This window comes from Sorghum bicolor, chromosome 2 (genome assembly GCF_000003195.3).
Source record: "Sorghum bicolor cultivar BTx623 chromosome 2, Sorghum_bicolor_NCBIv3, whole genome shotgun sequence".
Classification (NCBI taxonomy): domain Eukaryota; kingdom Viridiplantae; phylum Streptophyta; class Magnoliopsida; order Poales; family Poaceae; genus Sorghum; species Sorghum bicolor.
Window position 1 is genome coordinate 60,813,879 of NC_012871.2, and position 20,677 is coordinate 60,834,555.

At 47.8% G+C, this 20,677-nt stretch overlaps 3 protein-coding genes across 3 annotated transcripts; 1 reads left to right on the forward strand and 2 right to left on the reverse strand.

Annotated features, from left to right (window-relative positions):
- On the forward strand, window positions 1,395-4,293 carry LOC8062745 (subtilisin-like protease SBT1.8). Its single transcript, XM_002460228.2, has 2 exons — window positions 1,395-3,222; window positions 3,472-4,293. Exons 1-2 carry the CDS (start codon window positions 1,572-1,574, stop codon window positions 4,143-4,145), a joined length of 2,325 nt encoding a protein of 774 aa, XP_002460273.1. The 5' UTR covers window positions 1,395-1,571; the 3' UTR covers window positions 4,146-4,293.
- On the reverse strand, window positions 7,405-9,227 carry LOC8080996 (flavonoid 3'-monooxygenase). The gene is made up of 2 exons (XM_002462408.2): window positions 8,233-9,227; window positions 7,405-8,133 (listed from the first exon to the last, which is right to left on the reverse strand). The coding sequence occupies exons 1-2, from the start codon at window positions 9,166-9,168 to the stop codon at window positions 7,501-7,503; spliced, it is 1,569 nt and encodes a 522-aa protein (XP_002462453.1). The 5' UTR covers window positions 9,169-9,227; the 3' UTR covers window positions 7,405-7,500.
- LOC8062746 (cytochrome P450 71A1) lies at window positions 16,283-18,183 on the reverse strand. Its single transcript, XM_002462409.2, has 2 exons — window positions 17,241-18,183; window positions 16,283-17,127 (listed from the first exon to the last, which is right to left on the reverse strand). Exons 1-2 carry the CDS (start codon window positions 18,171-18,173, stop codon window positions 16,495-16,497), a joined length of 1,566 nt encoding a protein of 521 aa, XP_002462454.1. The 5' UTR covers window positions 18,174-18,183; the 3' UTR covers window positions 16,283-16,494.

A 20,677-nucleotide genomic window follows, 5' to 3' on the forward strand; every position in this document is an offset into this window, starting at 1 on the left:
ACTTAGAAGAAAGCTAAGGAACTAAATATTTGCAACTTACATACAATTTTGTCATTGTTTGGCTATAGATTTTAAATTGCCTCTCATGATTTTAGTTGTACCATAGTTTTTGTGTAAGATTGTTGCCTGATTCTTTGTTCAAAATATAGACACCTCAAATATAGGAATCGAAAAGTGTACTAGTTGCTTGGGTAAGCCTTGGGCTGTGGTGTTATTAAGCATTGCAATTCACACAAAAAAAAACCCGAATGTTATCCTGATTTGGGATTGGTAGAAAATTGCACATCCATATTACATAGATGTGGAAGAGAAGAGAAAGACTTGATTTAAACTTAATTAGGAATTGATTGATGATGGTAGGGGTATATGGAGTTTGTTATTGCTCATGGATGTAAGGAATGCACATTATTTTTTAAAACAAATGAGACAAGAGAGCTACCGATTATATTAAGAAATAGATGAAGCTCGGAATGGGCAAAATAAAAAGATACAACTCCGGTTGATTGGATTGGGAGACCAATACAATATCAAACTGGTAACCCTGTACATGCAAAAAACACTAGAAAGAACATGCAAAACACGGATTGAAGGGCCAGCTAATTTGACTAAACAGTGAATCGAAATGGTAGGATATCATACCTAAAATATTCCATGAGGCCATCACTACGATGCCCAGTACTGGCATCATCAGAGTCAGGCTGAGAAAGTGCGTGAGATCTCGCCGGCTTTGGCAACCGAATCCATGTAAACGCCATCGCCAGGCAAGGAATCGTGGCTCCACGCGGTGCTCCGCCCAAGAAAGTGGAGGCATGGGCGACGCAATATCGCAAGGCGAAAAGGGTTTTGCAATGCCCGGACACACAAATGCACGAGAGCTAGCTCAGGCCGCGGCCAAGCCAGGCGCCTGCGCTGCGCGCATGCTTGCTCGGCCATGCGCCATGCACGCACCGGCGCGCTCGGTGGGCTGGTGGAGCGGTGGTACCGGCGCCACTACGAGCTGCACGATGAATCCAATCCCTCCACCGGTGCTGATACAGCGAGGCAAGACGGCAACTACGGCCGTGGCGGAGTATATACGTGCGCGGCCGTGGACTGCGCCGCTTGTAAAGGAGGACGTGTCTCTGAATCATGGCGTGTGTGGTGGCCGGCGGCGGACATGCATGATGGGAGAGGTCCGGTGTGCGTGATGCGCTTTCCGCCTCATTGTCCGGCTCGATCGTGCAGGAGATGTGGCACCGGGGGAAAGTCGACGTTGACACCGAGGCTTCCACGTTTGTCAGAGAGGAACATTTTCGGTGATGACTGTAGGGCATGCATGGACTTATGGTCCGGGGGGACACATCGGATATATGCTTTGCTTGCACTATCGTGCAATATAATTAGGTTCAGAGCTGTCCGTTTATACAAAGAGGAAAGCTCAAAAGGAGTAAGCGTCTACAGTGCTTATGCTGATGCCGTTGGGTTCCTAGCTTATTTGAACCGCGTGCGCCTCTGCACGGCCAGACTCACTCGCTCGGTGAAGCCACACTCCCCCCCACGCTCCATAGTAGTAGTTCATCTTCACACTCGCCATGCTCCCCATGCAGCAACTGCTCGTGCTCCTCCTCCTCTTCATCGGCTCCGCCAAGTATGCGGCCGTCGCCTCCGGCGCCGATGCTGGCGCCGGTGCGGCTACCTACATTGTCTATCTGAACCCCGCGCTCAAGCCGTCCCCCTACGCCACGCACCTCCACTGGCACCACGCGCACCTCGACTCCCTCTCCCTGGACCCCGCGCGCCACCTCCTCTACTCGTACACCACCGCGGCGCCGTCCGCGTTCGCCGCCCGCCTCTTCCCGTCCCACGTCGCGGCGCTCCGCAGCCACCCTGCCGTGGCGTCAGTGCATGAGGACGTGCTCCTACCGCTCCACACCACGCGCTCCCCTTCGTTCCTCCACCTCCCGCAGTACAACGCGCCCGATGAGGCGAACGGCGGTGGGGGTCCGGACGTCATCATCGGAGTGCTCGACACCGGCGTGTGGCCCGAGAGCCCCAGCTTCGGAGATGCCGGTCTGGGCCCCGTGCCTGCACGGTGGCGCGGGAGCTGCGAGACCAATGCCACCGACTTCCCGTCGTCGATGTGCAACCGCAGGCTCATCGGCGCCCGCGCCTTTTTCCGCGGCTACTCGTCGGGTGGCATCGGCAGTGGTTCTCGAGTCACCGCCGACCTCATGTCGCCGAGGGACCATGACGGGCACGGCACGCACACCGCAAGCACCGCAGCCGGGGCCGTCGTGGCGAACGCAAGCCTCCTTGGGTACGCGTCGGGCACGGCGCGGGGCATGGCCCCCGGGGCGCGCGTCGCGGCATACAAGGTGTGCTGGAGGCAAGGCTGCTTCAGCTCCGACATTCTGGCGGGCATGGAGAAGGCCATCGACGACGGCGTCGACGTGCTCTCGCTGTCGCTGGGCGGCGGCGCGTTCCCGCTCTCGCGCGATCCCATCGCGGTCGGCGCGCTCGCGGCCACCCGCCGCGGTATCGTCGTCTCGTGCTCCGCTGGGAACAGCGGGCCGTCGCCGTCGTCTCTGGTGAACACGGCCCCGTGGATAATCACGGTAGGCGCCGGAACGCTCGACCGGAACTTCCCGGCTTACGCCGAGCTCGGCAACGGCGAGACCCACGCCGGCATGTCCCTCTACTCCGGCGATGGGCTTGGTGATGACAAGCTCCCTCTGGTGTACAATAAGGGCATTCGTGCCGGCAGCAACTCGAGCAAGCTCTGCATGGAGGGCACGCTGGACGCCGCGGAGGTGAAGGGCAAGGTGGTCCTGTGCGACCGAGGCGGCAACTCGAGGGTGGAGAAGGGGCTGATTGTGAAGCAGGCCGGCGGTGTGGGAATGGTGCTTGCGAACACCGCCCAGAGCGGCGAGGAGGTCGTGGCGGACAGCCACCTACTCCCGGCGGTGGCCGTCGGCGCTAAGAGCGGGGATGCCATAAGGAGGTACGTGGAGTCAGACGCCAACCCGGAGGTGGCGTTAACCTTTGCCGGCACCGCGCTCGACGTGCGGCCGGCGCCGGTAGTAGCCGCGTTCAGCTCCCGTGGACCGAACAGGGTGGTGCCGCAGCTGCTGAAGCCGGACGTGATCGGTCCAGGCGTGAACATCCTCGCCGGGTGGACGGCGTCCGTCGGCCCGACCGGGCTACTCGCCGACGAGCGGCGGTCAGAGTTTAACATCTTGTCAGGTGAGCGCACGCGTTGCTTCTTCCTGTCGGACAGACAGACTCTGTTGCTCGTGCTCGAAATCGATTCTTTAGCTGTCGATGAACGTTATTATTCTCGTGGCTGTTTTTTGGTAGCAGCTTTCCTTTTTCGCCATGATGCCGTAACCTTTTCAGTGCCGTTTTCGCGTGCGTAAAAAACTAGCATGATATACTACTCGACATCGACAGTCGACACTCGGCAAGCTTTCTGACACGCGTTCGGCCGTGCAGGGACATCCATGTCGTGCCCGCACATCAGCGGCCTGGCGGCGTTCGTGAAGGCGGCGCACCCGGACTGGAGCCCCAGCGCCATCAAGTCCGCGCTCATGACGACTGCCTACACCGTGGACAACACCGAGTCGCCGCTCCTGGACGCCGCGACCAACGCCACGGCCACGCCGTGGGCCTTCGGCGCGGGCCACGTGGACCCCGTCAGCGCGCTCTCCCCGGGACTCGTCTACGACGCCTCCGTCGACGACTACGTCGCCTTCCTCTGCGCCGTCGGCGTCGCGCCGCGGCAGATCCAGGCCATCACGGCGGCGGGGCCGAACGTGACCTGCACCCGGAAGCTGTCCAGCCCAGGGGACCTCAACTACCCGTCCTTCTCCGTCGTGTTCGGCCGGAGGTCGTCGCGGAGCACCGTCAAGTACCGCCGCGAGCTGACCAACGTTGGCAACGCCGGGGACACGTACACTGTCAAGGTCACCGGCCCCAGCGACATCAGTGTGAGCGTCAAGCCGGCGAGGCTCCAGTTCAGGCGGGCCGGGGACAAGCTCAGGTACACCGTCACGTTCAGGTCCGCGAACGCCAGGGGACCCATGGACCCCGCGGCCTTCGGGTGGCTGACGTGGAGCAGCGACGAGCACGTCGTGCGAAGCCCGATATCGTATACTTGGGGGATGTAGCGCTGATCGCTAAACTAGACCAAGCGTTTAGCGTGCCGCCCAGTTTCAGGGAGACTGGAACTATATATCTTCAATAATGACACGAATTCACTTGCTAATTATTTATTTACTCCATTTCAAAATATATGTAGTTTTGTTTTAAGTTAAACTTTTCTATTTTGGACTAAGTTTATAAACAATTACCCTTATACATAAAAAATCAATTCAATTTTTGTTAAATTCACCATGAAACATGTCTTTTTTTTAAAGGTCCAGTTTCCCACCTTGTTATCGTTAATTACTAAGAAAAAGAAGAAGAACAACCTTTGGTTACATGTGCGAGAAGCGTAATCTATCATAGTGGAACACTGTGTAGGCAGAAAATAAGATAGATAATTACTCACTAAGAGAATGTCGACATACAAGGGAAAGGGACCAAGGACCTTTCCCCAACAAAGGATCAGTTTAGGCATGTATCTTTAATTTATGTAAGAAGTGCTTGAGTTGGTCTCCTACAATCTCTGAACAACATAGCATTCCTTTGCTTTTAGATAATCCAGAGGGTTAGGATTGATATTGTGTGAGCCATTTTGGTGCCCATAACGGTCATGTTGTAGAACCAATCTTCTATGTTAGTTTCGGTCGTCCATTGGGATAATATGGGTGCAAATTTGAACACGTGCTCTAAATCGCCGCAACTTCCTAGACTTCCCGCGAGAAAGAAGAGATGCTCAGCCATCTCTAAATTCCTCTCACATAGTGTATAGAAATAGTTATTATTCCAACCACGTAGTTGCAGATGAACCATCTAGAGTCTATTTCAAGAAGATTTTGCATCGCGGAGGTGCCTATGGTGTGTCCAAAGTAGGCTCGAGAAACTTGAGGGAATTTATCTAGCAAGTTGAATGTTATAGACAGAGCTGGCCGAGTATTGTCCCGGTTCTTCTGGTGTTATCTCATCCTCTCATGCATCTACCAAGTCAAGTTGAGCTGATTGTATTGCATCTCAAAGGCTAAAAAATCATTAAGAAGATCAGGGGTCAAATTGTAGGCGATGTCCCTAATCCATGTATGTCAAGTGATGGCAGTTTTGACTGTTCTATTTTTCCTCTTGCTATGTCTAAATAGGCGGGGGATATAGGGCGACTGGGGTCTTGCCATGGAGACAACTTGAGTTCTAGAAGGTCGTCTTGCAACCATTTTGTACTGTTACTTTCATGGCTGTAGAAAATAGTGCTATGTCTATTCAGTCAACTAGCAGTATTCCAAGCAAAGCTATCGCAGGTGTAGTGCTCTACTAAATCTCTCCAAACCAAGGGTGCCTAATCCCCCAAATTGTATCGGCCTGATGATGAAAGGCCATCCAACATTGTGCTTGCCTCTAGAGATCTCGTTGTCCGCCCCAGCCCAAAGGAAGTGCTGTTGGGCTTTGTCCGAGTCCTCTAGCAATTGTTTTGGGGCCTTGAGTGATGTCAACATGCAGGTCAGGATAGTGCGCTTAGCATAGATCTCACTAGCTCCCGCCTCCTAGCTGAGTTTAGCAACTTTGCTTACCAACTTGCGAGTTTGTTCCTCTTGTTGTCCAGGATGTGTTAGACGTAAATAATTTTGAGCCTTCCAAGTATGAGAGGTAGCCCCAGGTAGGTTTATTGGGAAGCCTACTCACTGGCCAGAGAAGCTATGTAGGATTTGGCCTAAGTTGAGCTCAACACATTTGACTGGTGCCACTGTAGGCTTCTCCAAATTGAGCCTCAAGCCCATAGCCACATCAAAGTTGTCCAATATGTTGAAAAGGGTTCTGCCCTCACTTTGGATGGGGTTTAGAAAAATTACTATGTCATCTACGTATAGGGAAATACTCAGTTTTGCATTTCTTCCTCGAAGCTGGCCAGCTGGGAATGAGTTTTGTCCATAGTTTCAAGCACCAAAACCTTTTGCAGAGTGTCAATGGCCAGGATGAAGCGGTAGGAACATAGGGGGTCACCTTGGTTGAGTCCCTTTGCACGATTGATTCTCTTCCTAGTGACACCATTTAACAAAAATGCTCTCCATCTGTTAATTATCTAACACATGGTCACAAAGTTTTTGATTAATGAATGTGGTACCCCACTAGCGAGAGGCTTTCTCCCTCCCATCCCAAATTATAAGTCGTTTGACTTTTTTATCTAAAGTTTGACAACTCGTCTTATTTAAAAAATTTACACAAATATAGTCAAATTTAAGTTATTCTTGAAGAACTTTTATTAATAAACCAAGCCACGACAAAAGAAATGATATTTTGCACAAATTTTTGAATAAGATGTCAAACTTGGTGTTAAAAAAGTCAAACGTCCTATAGTTTATTATAGTTTAGGATGGATTGAGCACAACTCCATGTATAGCATGCTACATATAGTTTTGTTGACATTCTTCATTTAATCTAAACCGCTAGGCCATAAAATCTAATGATATATATATTCTTTTCTTTTTTTATTATTAATTAATCTCATAATTTATATGTGCTCTTGGTGAACGCGATAGCTCTTTTTAACCCTACTGTATCAATCTACATACCTAATACTATTATTATATTGTACCTAATATTTAAAATAATAAATCTCTTTTTTCCATCTCTTATTGTCTACCTCGCCATCCATCTCTCACTCTCTATCCTTTTCGCTTTGAGTATGGAGCTGCAAAATTTTTTTTGTCATGTCTATAAATCCGTTTGTGTCACGACACTGCAGCTAACTTTTCACCTTTCTTAACAACCCCACATAAGACCCACCAATTAAAGTTGAGTTAATCTTGTATCAATTTTATATATAGGATTAATCTTTATATCACTAGCATTGAAATTTATTTGATTTAAGGTTAGGCAAGGCCCAATGCTCATTACCATTGGCACAAGTACCGCGTAATAAATTGTATATACTGTTGGAAGGTGTGGCCATGTATAAATAAAATACATATACAGAATTAATGAAAGATAGCTTTTTAGTGGCTACATATCATACTAACTTGCTCCCTCTATCTACAAAAGAATCAAATTGTAGCATAGTACTACTATGTTGACTTTGAACAACTATATATATAAAAACAATATTTATTTATAATATAATATAAGTATTGCTAGATTTATTATGAGATCTATATAATTGTGAATATTTTTACTTTATATTTGATTATATTTTAGATATTTCAATACAAAAATGCACCTAAAATTGATTTTTTTTGGAGACGGAGGTACTACACCATTATATATGGAGTACCATTATTAGTTTCTATACGACACACAACATTAATTTCCAAGAGCTGAACAATCACGTGCTCTGGCGCTCTACACACACACACACACAACACACACACACACACACACACACCCACCCCAAAGACATCAATCGCCCATATACAGGCGGGCTGGCAACCTGGGCTCGACCACGGCCTTGAGCGGGAACTTACGCGGCATCGCGAGCACGAAGACCTCCTCCATGCTCAGCTCCGCCGCCGTCTCGCCGTCCGGAAGCCTCCACTGAAAGCCGTGAAGCAGATTGGCAAGGCCCAAAGCCACCACCTTCAGCGCGAGGTTGAACCCGGGGCACATCCGCCGGCCAGAGCCGAACGGCACCAGCTGGAAGTCCTGGCCCCTCATGTCGATCTTGCTCTCGAGGAACCGCTCCGGCCGGAACTCCCCCGGCGCGTCCCACAGTGCAGGGTCGTGCCCGATTGCCCACACGTTGACGAACACGACCGTGCCGGCGAGCACGTCGTAGCCGTCCACGGACGTGTCCTCGCGGGCCACGTGGGGCGCCAGCAGCGGCGCGGGCGGGTGCACGCGCATGGTCTCCTTGAGGAGAGCCTCAAGGTAGGGGAGGCGAGGGAGGTCGCTTTCCGTCACCAGGCGGTCCGGCCCTACGACGTTGTTCAGCTCCTCCATGGCCTTTGCTATGATCTTAGAGTTCTTGAGGAGCTCCGAGATTGCCCACTCCACGGTGTTTGCTGTAGTATCCGTGGCTCCGACGATTAGGTCCTGCGCGCCAAAAAGAGCAATTCCTCGGAATGTCAAATATTTCTGTCTAAAGTAGAAATAATCTAGGTATTGCCGTATAGGAGGATATGTATTAGCCACCTGTGTGATAGCCTTAACATTGTCCCTGCTGAGCTGGACCTCAAGGTCAGTGTCATCGGCGAGCTGCAGCAGCACGTCCAACATATCCTTTGGCACGAAGCTCCCTCCCTCGCGTCGCCGCCGCTCGTTGTGCACGTCCAGGACATGTTCCAGGAATCGATCAAACCTCGCGTTCATTCTCTTCATCCTAGCAACGTAGCCCTGCAGGTCCAGGCAATCTAACCACGGGATGAAATCACCAACGTTGAACACGCCATGAAGCTCGAAGTACTCGCCCACCATCTCCCTGAACTCGTCAGCCGTTATCACCGTCGGCGCTGATGAGTCCCCCTCGCCGTCGCCGGCCGCCGCCTCCTGGACGTACTTCTTGCCCAGAACTATGCGCGAGATCACGCCGAGCGTCAGCATCTGCAGGTAGTCCCTGAGCCGCACGGCGCGCCCGGACGCTTGGCGCAGCTGCCGCAGCAACACGCGCACTTCCTCGTCGCGGATGTGCTCGAAGGACTCGAGCCGCTTGGCGCTGAAGAGCTCGGTGGCGCAGATCCTGCGTGCCTGGCGCAGGTACGGCCCGAAGGGAGACCACAGGATGTCGGAGCAGTCGTACGCGGTGTACTTGCCGACGGCGAACCTCGGCCGGTCGGAGAACGCCGCGTCGTTGACCTTGAGGAAGAGCTTCGCGATCTCAGCGGACGCGCCGACGACGACAGGCAACGACCCGAACCGGAGCTGCATGAGCGGGCCGTAGCGCTTGGAGAGCTCGTGGATGGAGCGGTGGGGCAGCTCGCCTATGAGGTTAAGGTTGCCGATGATCGGCCATGGCTTGGGGCCCGGTGGGGGGTTGTAGGCTCGGCGGTGGCCGCGCAAAAGGAAGGTCCTGAGGAAGAACACAGCGCAAAGGACGATGCCGAAGAACGCGGCCAATGTTGCTTGTTCCATCGAGTAGAGTGACAGGTTTGCGTGGCCTGAGCTGAGATGAGATGAGCTGATGGATGAGTTGTGAGTGAGCTTTAAAAGGCGGCAAGCTTGTAGTGACTTGGTAAAGTAAAATTTGCTCTTAAGAACATATGCCCTCGGTCACAAGATTTGATATGACATTCGTGCTCAACAGGCGAGAGACAATTTTCTATTATCTCTTTTCTGTTGGACACGAATCTCAAAGTGAATGCTGTGGTTCACAATGCGATGTCATGTGCCCTTGAGGGTAAAGAAACTACGTTTGTGACTTGTTGTTTATTGCTTGCTTCAGTCTTTTTCTCAATCATTGCTACATGTCGTAAAAAAGGTTGCTTTTATCTCAGCTGTCTAGCAATCTTACACAACCAACAAATTCAATTAAAAGGAAAAGTAACAAGAGACAATTCCTATTTTTTATAGCCAATGACAAAACTACATAAATTAATATAAATGCCACATTTTGAAAACCATTTTAATCTTCCTAGCCATTGATTCATTCCTTGACTTTATCTGATTGAATGGTTACTTGCATTTTAGGTCATCGAGGCCCAACCAAGCTATAACCTTCATGTTGATTATTACTCCAGGTCTGCATCACGTGTACTTCCACGTGCATCACGTGTACTTCCACGTGCTATGTATTTTAGTGGCTCTAACTAACGTTGCCACAGTACGGATTACAATCACACTTATAGAGTTAAAACCATTTTGGTGAATCATTTTAAAACAGCCATAGACAGAAATGACGAAATGTCCATATATCCTTATCTTTTTTCCATGTCTCTTAATTTGTGTTTGGTTCTAGACTAGGACAAGAATAAAATGGGTTCACCTTAGTGTTTGGTTTTCAGACTTGGGGAATGGAGTCATCCTAGGGAGAAATATTCTTCAAGATTTAAGGACACTCATGTCCCTCCAAAAAGATAAGGTATCATTCCCCTCCGCTGTAAGTGAAGAGAGTAGGAGAGAGAGAGAGAGACAATGGACCAATGCTAGATCTTGATCCCTAGGAATATTCCTCTATATGTTTTGGTGAATCTATTCCTATATTAAAGAGAAAATATTTTTATACAACCAAATCGACCAACACAGAGCTGTAGCCCCTAGCAATTGGTGTAGTTAGGAACCAAGTAGGTTGGCTTAACTAGTAGGAGGTTGAATTCCAAATGTGATATGCACAAAATTTCAAACAGAGCATGCAAAGTAGTAGCCAAAGAACAAATGTTGAATAGACACAACTTGACACTTCATTGTCAGTTCCTCTTGGCTAAATTATCTTTTGTAACGGTCACCCCCTTTTTTAGATGCCATAAGACAATCTTAATTTTAAGTGGTATTTTTAATTTTCCGAGAGGACTTTTGCCTGAAGGAACACCCTCTTGGATAAAATTTGAGTGCATGTATAAGACTATGAACATGCAATTCTTAGTGAGGTTCCATCGAAAAATATCATTCACATCTTTTGACACTAGGTCCAGCCAAACCATCCTATTTGTATTGACCAAACCTCGTCTAAAAGACACATTGAGTGGTACAGACCCAAGGATGTTTGCAACATCATTGTATTTGCGCCTCACAGTTTTGAAAAAGATTAGGGTAAACCTCGCTAGAGGGTTTTTTGCCTAGCCACACATCTTTCCAAGATCGTACTTGTTCCCCCACTATGCATTTGTAAAAGTGCCACCTGAACTAATATGACCAATGCTCTTATGAGTTAGAATAATTCACGCCTAGTGATGATAGAAAGTCTGATTCCAATATGGATTAGGTCATATGTTGCAACACACGAGCATGTTTGCTATTATGTACATAAGAAATTACACAACATCCTTTGGGGCTAGAGCATCTCCACGAGATTGAGTAAAATGAATTCCCTTTCTTTAAAACCAATAATAAAGGGGATTAAGGTCGAAAATCATGATCCAACAAACTTTCCCTCAAACTTTTCTCAATTGAGAAAATCACCCCTCAATCCCTCAAACATAGGGAACAAGATCTCTCTCTCTCTCTCTCTCTCTCTCTCTCTCACTGACCTTCAGAACCCACTATGTCATGCCCCCATCGAACCTTGGCCACCAACTCATCCGCCACCGCCGAGGTCCTCTCGACAAGCATTTATGTGTGGTCACTAGCTGGGTCACCTCCACCGTCACTGTGCCCGCCCACCCTCTACCTGTGTGCCATGGAAGAAGGCCGTTGTGCCAACGCGAGAAGCTGCTCCCATGACTTGTCGTGGCTGGCGTGCCCTACACGTTGTGCCACCACGACTGGTTGTTGCTTCTCATGCTCGTACCGTGGATCGGCGCCCAACCGTTAGAGAGACGAGAGGGTGAGAAAAGAAAGGAGATAGTTTTTTTCACAGACACATGCATATCCTACATAAAGTGGAGAGATTTTCTCAATTTGCTAGAGTCCATCTCTCCTATAGTAACATATAATTCAGTTTTCTCAATCTATCTCTTATATGAACTTTATAAGGAAAGGGGAAAGGTGATCCGATTGATATGCTCTTAAGTTGTTTCTCGTTTGGCTGTAAGTCAAGGCAAAAAGTACTGTTGGCTGATTTGTTGTGAGAGAAAAACACTGCTGACTGACTGACAGATTCGGCTGATAAGCTCAAGCGAACAGACTATCCACTTTGGGACTTCTACATAGATTTTCCGTATTTGTTCATATTATCTCCAAAGTGGTAATTCAAAATATTTTGGACAAGACTTCGATTAAATATTGGAAATATAAAACATGAATATTTTTTATGCTGTTAAGTTTAAAAATAGGAAAACCATATATGAATAGATTTTTATTGAAAATTACTTTCATAAAAATATACATATATCATTTTTAGATAATTTTTTTGATAAAAATAAGAAGTTAAGTTTATGTTTTTTGAGACCATGTCTTTGTCTAAAACAATTTAAATTACCAGTATGGAGGGGGTACTAGTATTTGTTTAGTCTCAAATACCAGTTTTCCCAGTTTTCTATGCTTTTGTATTTCATGTCAGCAATGATATCGTTTAGCAAGATCGACAAAAGTATAGGACGTTGTTAAAAAAAATATACAGCACGGCACGCGACGCCACTATTCTACGAACGTTCGGTGGAAATGAAAGCAACAGTTAATTTCCGACAACCATTCTCTTTCCGGACAATGCATATGTTACTTTCTATTTCTGGACAGAACAGAAATCATTTTTCTTTCTCTTTTAAGACATTCGATTCTCTTTTCACTTTCTTTTGCTAGATCACCCATCCTTAAATATTATTTTTTATTTTTTTAAGAAGCATGTGCTCATAACTTATAAAACGGAATTAAAAAACATAACTTTCACGATAAACTTAACAGTACTAACTTAGAAGTGCTTGTAGACAACATAAGTTCAGTTCGAGGAATAGCTCAACATTGCTAACTTAGTCGTTCTCATGCGTTCTCTTTTAGGTTTGTAGAGTCATTTTTTCTCTCTTTTTTGAAAAACTAAACATTTGGGAAATGGGAAGAGGGTTTATAAAAATGTGGGGATGAAATAAAAGTAACTTTTACAACTTATACTACATAATACATTCCATAGAATGATGATGCACCCTTGGAAAACCAAGATAAAATAATTGCTTTTTAAACTTGTGCAGCGATAATCTCAGCATCTATTTCTTCAATTCGTAGATTTGTAAAATAATTAAATTATAAAATTTAAAATAACAAATACAAAACACAAGTTAGATGCATTACTGTTAATAATAACTTAGACAAATAAGTTAGCTAGCATGCATCACATGGAAAACACAAGTTACTTATATAACTTTGTACACTAACTTAATCTCGTTAGTTAGTACTTAGTAGCCTATACATAAAAAGAGAATTTAGATAAACTCAGTACAATAAACCTAATGAACTAAGTTGTGCTGCATAGCCATGGAAAATGTAATTGACTTTTTTAAATTAAATTTACTATTATCTAGACACAATTGTATATCTATACACATAGCAAAATCAATATATGTAGAAAAATTAAAATATTTTATAATTTGGAATAGAGGGAGGCATAAATTACACATTACAACTTAATGTACATAAGTTACACAACTAATACACTAATGTATATAGAAAGTTATACAGTTATTATACACAAACAGAAGTTATACAATAGAACTTAGCAGAATAGGTTAGCAGCATAACTTTGCAGAATAAGTTAGCAATATAACTTATATGTTATAAGTTAATATACATAAATTGATACTAAAAATAAAAATCTTCAAAACATATAGAAGTGGGTCTAGTTTTATTCGTCTCGTCACGTTGAACACACCGGTATAGACAGAATTAAAAATAGATATATCATTCAAAAGTTATAGCAATTTGAAATAAATATTTTGTTTTTTTCATGATGACGTCAAGAGCAGAGGGAAAGGAAAGTGAGGGAAGGAGGGTGGGCGACTGTCGACGAAAGCTGGTCGGCAGTCTACCTTGGGGTATACCCACGGTAGTAGTTTATCGGTAGACGGTGCGCAAACTACGAACTCGATGGTGACGCAAGACACGGACAAGCTTTTTATCCAGGTTCGGCCGCCGAGTTGGCGTAATACCTACGTCCTGCGTCTGGTTGTATTGATTTGTGTTGAGAGAATATGATGTATGATCTGTCCTCTAGGGGACCCCTGCCCCTCCTTATATATCCTGAAGGGACAGAGTTACAAGCAAAGTATCCTATTTGGTACAAAATCTTGTAGCCTTGCGGTGCACGCCGACCAGTCGTGCGCCGCACGTCTTCATCTTGTGGGCCGAGCCACCTCTGATGGTGCGGCCCATATAGGCCCATGAGGGTATAGGGGTTTATACCCCCACAGCTAGTCCCCGAGCACCATGTATTATGATGTAACACGCCGTCTTGAGCTTCTTCGATTAGTGAGGCTTGACGTCTTCAATAAGCAGGAAAGTCGCCCAAACAGTTGCAACGGTATTTTGACAAACTCAAAAGACAGTTGATCAACATTGACATCGAAGAAGCAGGTTGTTCGAAGAATGCATGGTGCTCTTAATTAAAAAAGATTTCTTTCCTGGTGAAGTGTGCCCACTTTACTTTTCTGAAAAGTATAGACCTCAAAATAGCAAGCATATTCACCGCAAGGTGAAGTGTGCCCACTTAGTCCCCGAGCCTGGTAGTAGGTGACGTAGACACGTGGTGCCAGGGTCAAAAGAAAAGTTCTTAAAGAAATTCTGAAACTGAGATGCATCGCCAGATGCATCGTACCGATGTAGTCCCCGAGCTTGCTGGAAGGCGAAGTATGAGCCTTGTAGCAAGGTCTAAAAAATTGAATTTACCAGTCCCCGAGCATATCATGCTCGTCTGCAATTGAATAGACTAATCGACCAGTCTCCGAGCATATAACGCTCGGTGGTCGGTACAGTCCCCGAATTCTCATGGTGGGCTGGTCGACCAGTCCCTGAGCGTATAGTGCTCGGTGGTCGGTGCAGTCCCCGAATTCTCAAATTGGTGGGCTGGTCGACCAGTCCCCGAGCGTATAGTGCTCGGTGGTCGGTGCAGTCCCCAAGTTCTTAAATTGGTGGGCTGGTCGACCAATCCCCGAGCGTATAGTGCTCGGTGGTCGGCACAGTCCTCGAGCACGGCGTAGGGACCGACGGACAAGTCCCCGAGCGTGGTTGGGAACGTAAACGTACTCGGTGGTCGGCACAGTCTTCGAGCATAGCATAGAGAGTAGTCGACAAGTCCCCGAGCGTGGTTGGGAACGTAAACGTGCTCGGTGGTCGGAGCAGTCCCCGGGCACAGCGTAGGGAATAGTCGACGAGTCCCCGAGCGTAGCTTGTCGACTGGGCCAAACCCCTGAAAAATAAATATAAATAATAGATAGTACATGATGTATAAATAAACTTTAGATAAAAATCAGTACTGAGATAAGTTTTAGATTTTTTGTTATAAAATTAGCACAAGTAGTTAATTCATCCTAGAGCTTGTACCAGCTCTGGTCTAGCCAACAATCAGCATGAGGTGCGGAACCTAGACACGCGTGGGATTGCCAGCCTCGCCAGAGAGCTACTGCCGACCACCCGGAACGCAGAGGGCGGATCTCGTGCACGTGTAGGGAGGAGTCGGAGACAGTACCGGCTCTGGAAAGCTCGTGTAGGAGAAAAAACTAGTGTGACTAAACAAAAAGTTGTTTTTGAAGGATAATAAAAAATATTATGCCAAAAATAAATAAGATATTAGAAGTGTACTTATCTTTGGATGAAAGTCTAGTCGGTGACGACAAAATTGTCCGGCCCTCGAGCTTTTCGACTTGTCATGACGGTGGTCGCTGTTGTCGTAGCGTCGTTCTTTGCGGCGATTATTATTGCGACTGGTGGTCAGAGCAAGTAGGCTAAACAATTTGGTCGATGGCCCGAGCAGGTCGGTGTTGTCGATCTGCCTCCCTTTGTAGCAGGGAAGCGGGTGACGCGTTGTCGGCGTGGTCGGAGACGTTGCTGGAGTAGTCGGAGTCGTAGCCAGCGTGGTTGAAGCCGCCGCCGACGTCGATGAAGAAGTGGTTGGCGCAGATCGGATCTACACCTCCTCCGTGGTCATGGCGGTGAAGTTGTTGAAGCTGACGGTGAACGTGAAGTCGCCCGCCATGGCCGCGAAGTCAGGGATGATGGCCATCTTGTTCGTCGGAAGAGCTGTACGCACACCCCCTACCTGGCGCGCCACTGTCGACGAAAGCTGGTCGGCAGTCTACCTTGGGGTATACCCACGGTAGTAGTTTATCGGTAGACGGTGCGCAAACTACGAACTCGATGGTGACGCAAGACACGGACAAGCTTTTTATCCAGGTTCGGCCGCCGAGTTGGCGTAATACCTACGTCCTGCGTCTGGTTGTATTGATTTGTGTTGAGAGAATATGATGTATGATCTGTCCTCTAGGGGACCCCTGCCCCTCCTTATATATCCTGAAGGGACAGAGTTACAAGCAAAGTATCCTATTTGGTACAAAATCTTGTAGCCTTGCGGTGCACGCCGACCAGTCGTGCGCCGCACGTCTTCATCTTGTGGGCCGAGCCACCTCTGATGGTGCGGCCCATATAGGCCCATGAGGGTATAGGGGTTTATACCCCCACAGCGACCGGATCGTTCGCTAGATTAAAAACTACTCAACGACCATGAGAATGAAATTGGGCGAGAAACGGAGAAAGCTAGCTGGGCTCTTGGGCTCCAGGCATCCGAGATAGGCAGACACTGTAGGTTGCAGCGGTAACTCGGCAAACCGGCAGGCCTCAACAGAACCACGTTATAATGGCCCAGCCAAATGCGATTCGAGTTCATCAAGCAGTGTACAGGCGGGCCGGAAGCTTGGGCTCGACGACGGCCTGGAGCGGGAACTTGCGCGGCGTGGACAGGCCGAAGACTTCCTCCATGCTCAGCTCTTCCTTCGTCATGCCATCCGGGAGCCTCCACGCAAACCCGTGCAACAGGTTGACGAGGGTCACCTGGATCACCTTCAGCCCGAGGCTGTAACCGGGGCACATCCGCCGGCCGGAACCGAATGGGAGCAGCTCGAAGTCCTGGCCCTTGACGTCGATCTTGCTCCCGACGAACCGCTCCGGCCAGAACTCCTCGGGCGCGTCCCACAGCGCCGGGTCGCGGCTGATGGTCCACGCGTTGATGAGCACGCGCGTGCCCGCGGGGATGTCGTATCTTCCGCCCACGGACGTGTCCTCGCGAGACAAGCGCGGCGACAGCAGGGGCACGACCATATGCAAGCGCATGGTCTCCTTGACGATGGCGTCCATGTATGGGAGGCGAGGCATGTCCTTCTCCGTGACCCAGCGGTCGCGGCCGATGACGCCGTCCAGCTCCTCGGTGGCCTTGGCGAAGACGTCGGGATTCTTCATGAGCTCTGAGATGCCCCACTCGACGATTACCGCGGCGCTCTCTGTGCCGCCGGCGACGAGGTCCTGTCAGTGTCAGCCATCGAATCCAAGCATGTAGGCATGCATGCTGAGCAACTTTTGTTACGGATCAGCATTAGGAATTTTCGTGTAGTACATACAGAGACAAGACAATAAACCTGAGTGAAGGCTTTAACGCTGTCTCGAGTGAGCTTGACGTCGAGGCTGGGATCGTCGGCGAGCTGAAGCAGCCTGTCGACCATGTCCTGCGGCACGAACTCGTCTCCCTCGCGCAGACGCCGCTCGTTGTGCTCCTCCACCACGTTCTCCATGAATCGATCGAACATCCTGCCCACCCTCTTCATCCTCCTGACGTACCCCTGCAGGTCCAGCCACGACACCCAAGGGATCCAGTCGCCGACGTTGAGCACGCCGTTGAGCAAGAACAGCTCGTCGAGCATCCACCTGAACTCCCTCCACGTCGTCACGGATCCCCCGCCACTGGTGACCACCTCATTCTCCACGCACTTCCTGCCCAGAACCATGCGGGCGATGATGTTCAGGCTCATCGTGGACAGGCGCTCCTTGAGCTGCACGACCTGCCCCGGCGCCGTCCCGTGCAGGTCCCGCAGCAGCGCGTGCACCTCCTCCCGGCGAACGTGCTCCAAGGACTCTAGCCGCCTGGCGCTGAAGAGCTCGTCGGCGCAGATCTTGCGCGCCTGCCGCCAGTAGGCGCCGTAGGGGCTCCAGGCGATGTTGGAGTAGTTGTAGGTGGTGTACTTGCCCGCCGCCATCTTGGGCCGGTCGATGAACGCCGAGTCGTGGGTCTTGAGGAAGAACCTGGCCATGTCGACGGACGACGCGATGACGACGGGGAAGGAGCCGAACTGCACGCGCATCAGCGGGCCGTGGAGCTTGGACAGCGCGTCGAGGGAGCGGTGCGGGAGCGCGCCGAGGAGGTTGAAGTTGCCGATGACCGGCCACGGCTTGGGGCCCGGCAGGCTGTTGGATATGGATGGGCGCCGGCGCCTGCGTGCGTGGATAGCTCCGATCAGGAACAGGACGGTGCTGAGCACCACGGCGGAAAGGGACGCCCATGCTGATAACTCCATGCGGAGAGGATGAGAGGAAAATGGGGACGACGACTTTGTTGGAGTTTGGAATGCAACTATTATATATGCCAGCTTCCAGTGCTTGACGTACGTACGACTTCAGCTGACACAAATAATTTACGATAACGCAGAGTTGACTCGATTTTCTTACACGGAGCCACGAAGGTAGCTACTGCAGGTACTAACTCCTGTACATTGAACTAATTCAGTGCTTAGCTTGTTGGATTAGGTGTCCAACATTATCTAAGGTAACTGGCACTTGGCACCATTCTCATTCGGCAGAGCCAGCCCAAAGTCAGCTAAGCTGCCACTGAAATATAGTGTACTTGCATTTGTACAGCTCGATCGGGTCCTTAGTTTAATACACGACGCAAGTCTTTGTTTTAGGCTGCAGCCATTGCCTTAGGGTGTGCATGAAGGATTGAGGTGGAGAAGGTTAACAAAACATCAGAACTCTCAAAAGGTTGACAATTAGGCCACATATCACTTTAACTTTCGCTTTCACATTAATACTGGAAATAAAAAAAAAATCGATCGAAAGCAGATCGATAACGATAGAAAACCATCGAAACAACGTGGCTGTAGTAGAGGCGTATATAGCGCGGCAGCCCAACAAGACCTGTGGAGCGCAATGGCACTGGACAACCTTTGTGACGACGTCGTTGCTGTTACCGTGTTGTACCTTCCGTGCCGCAGTGTGTCCTCGGGCCTCGGCGCACGCACAGCAGCCATCGCCTTCCGAGCGCTGGGTTCGTCCGTGCTCTGTCATGCCGGGGTCGAATCGCCCGCCACATGAGCTGGGGGCCGCCTGCGGCGCGCCGGCTGGTGCCTGGCCCGCACGGCCGCACGTCCACTGTGGTGGCGCCGCCGGCGAGGACGACTACGAGTTGCATGAGACTTGAGAGAGAGAGACGGGGTATTGGTGATTGGAGTACGTTGTCGATTGGGACTCACGAGACGAACAGACGATGTCCAAGATGAATTGACGCCACACCCCACAATCGCCCACAATCGGCAAGAGAAACTGATCGGGACTTCGGGAGAAATTGACAATGGGCCTCGAGCCATTGGGCCAGCAAAATGAGGGAACATGTGCTAGCATAGTGTTTGGGCTTGGAAGTAAGGTGTTGAAGTAATTTTTCTTTTGATGTGTACTACGTGGTGTACTGATGTGTGTGGGTGCCGCATGGGCCGACGTGCCTGCCTGCCTAGCAGCGTACGGGATCTTCCAAGAAACAATCTGGGTGGCTTGTTTACCTCAGCAGATGTGCTAGAATTTTGAAACTTAAAAGGCTGCGGTTTACAAATCAGCAATTAAATTCCAGTAACATCATTGTGTATATATTATAAAAAAGTCCTTGAAGACAATACTCCAGTTAAATATACGGAGTATTTAGATAAACTTTGGTTGAAGAGTAATTTTTGCATGAAAATAGAAGATTGTATTTTTATTGAGCAGGACAATATTCTATGTTTAGAAAAAATGTTCCGCCTTGTCAACAAAGAAATATGAAGAGTAAAATATAACCAAACATGAACAATGTAGGTATAATTAAAAACACATCATGGAACATCCAAGAAGTCTATGAGAGCAATTCGTAGTACACCATGAAACATAATATTAGAATGATTAAAGTATATCATGTAACATCTAATGAACAATATGGAGTAATAAAAAAATAAACCATGAAACATCTCAGAAATATTATGAAGATGATGAGATGTACACTATAGAACAACTCAAAGAATATAGGAACGATAATAAAACACACCATTGAACAACTCATGAATACCATAACAACAATTCAAATACATCATGGAACATGTCATATGAAATCAATACAAAACACACTCCATAACAACTCATGAGTACTATATGAATATAAAAAGTATACTATGAATCATATTAATTATACCATTTCAAAATAGACCCTAGAAAATAAACAAAGCTAAAAGATCATATGAACAATCCATGGATACAAAAAGTGAACAAAAGGAAACAATTCAAAAGACATCATGGAATATATATATCAGGGTAGTATAGGAATATAGCAAAATAAACCATAGGAGCATCTTCATCATGTTAAAATAAAATATGATTCTTCTTCATAGGAAAAGTATATCACAATGAAAAAAATGATGTACATGTTAATCGAAATGAATTACTAAAAAATAAAAAATAGAGCATGCAGAGAGGCATTTGCAATAAAAGTAACAAAGAGAGAGAAAACAATAACTAAACAAGAAAAAAGAAATAAGAAGAAATAAAAAAAATGAAGTGTTCATGAAAACATTGTAAATAGAAAATAAAAAAGTTAAAAGGTATATTTTATCACAAATGTCCATGTTCAGAAGCGATGTTTTAGCATTTGGAAGAAAATGATAATGCATGTTCTCGAGAAACATAACCTATATTTTTGAAGAACATATTTGTACTTAAAATATAAATGTTCTATTGTTAACAAAGATGTAACCATTAAAATAATGATACATGAGAAAATCAC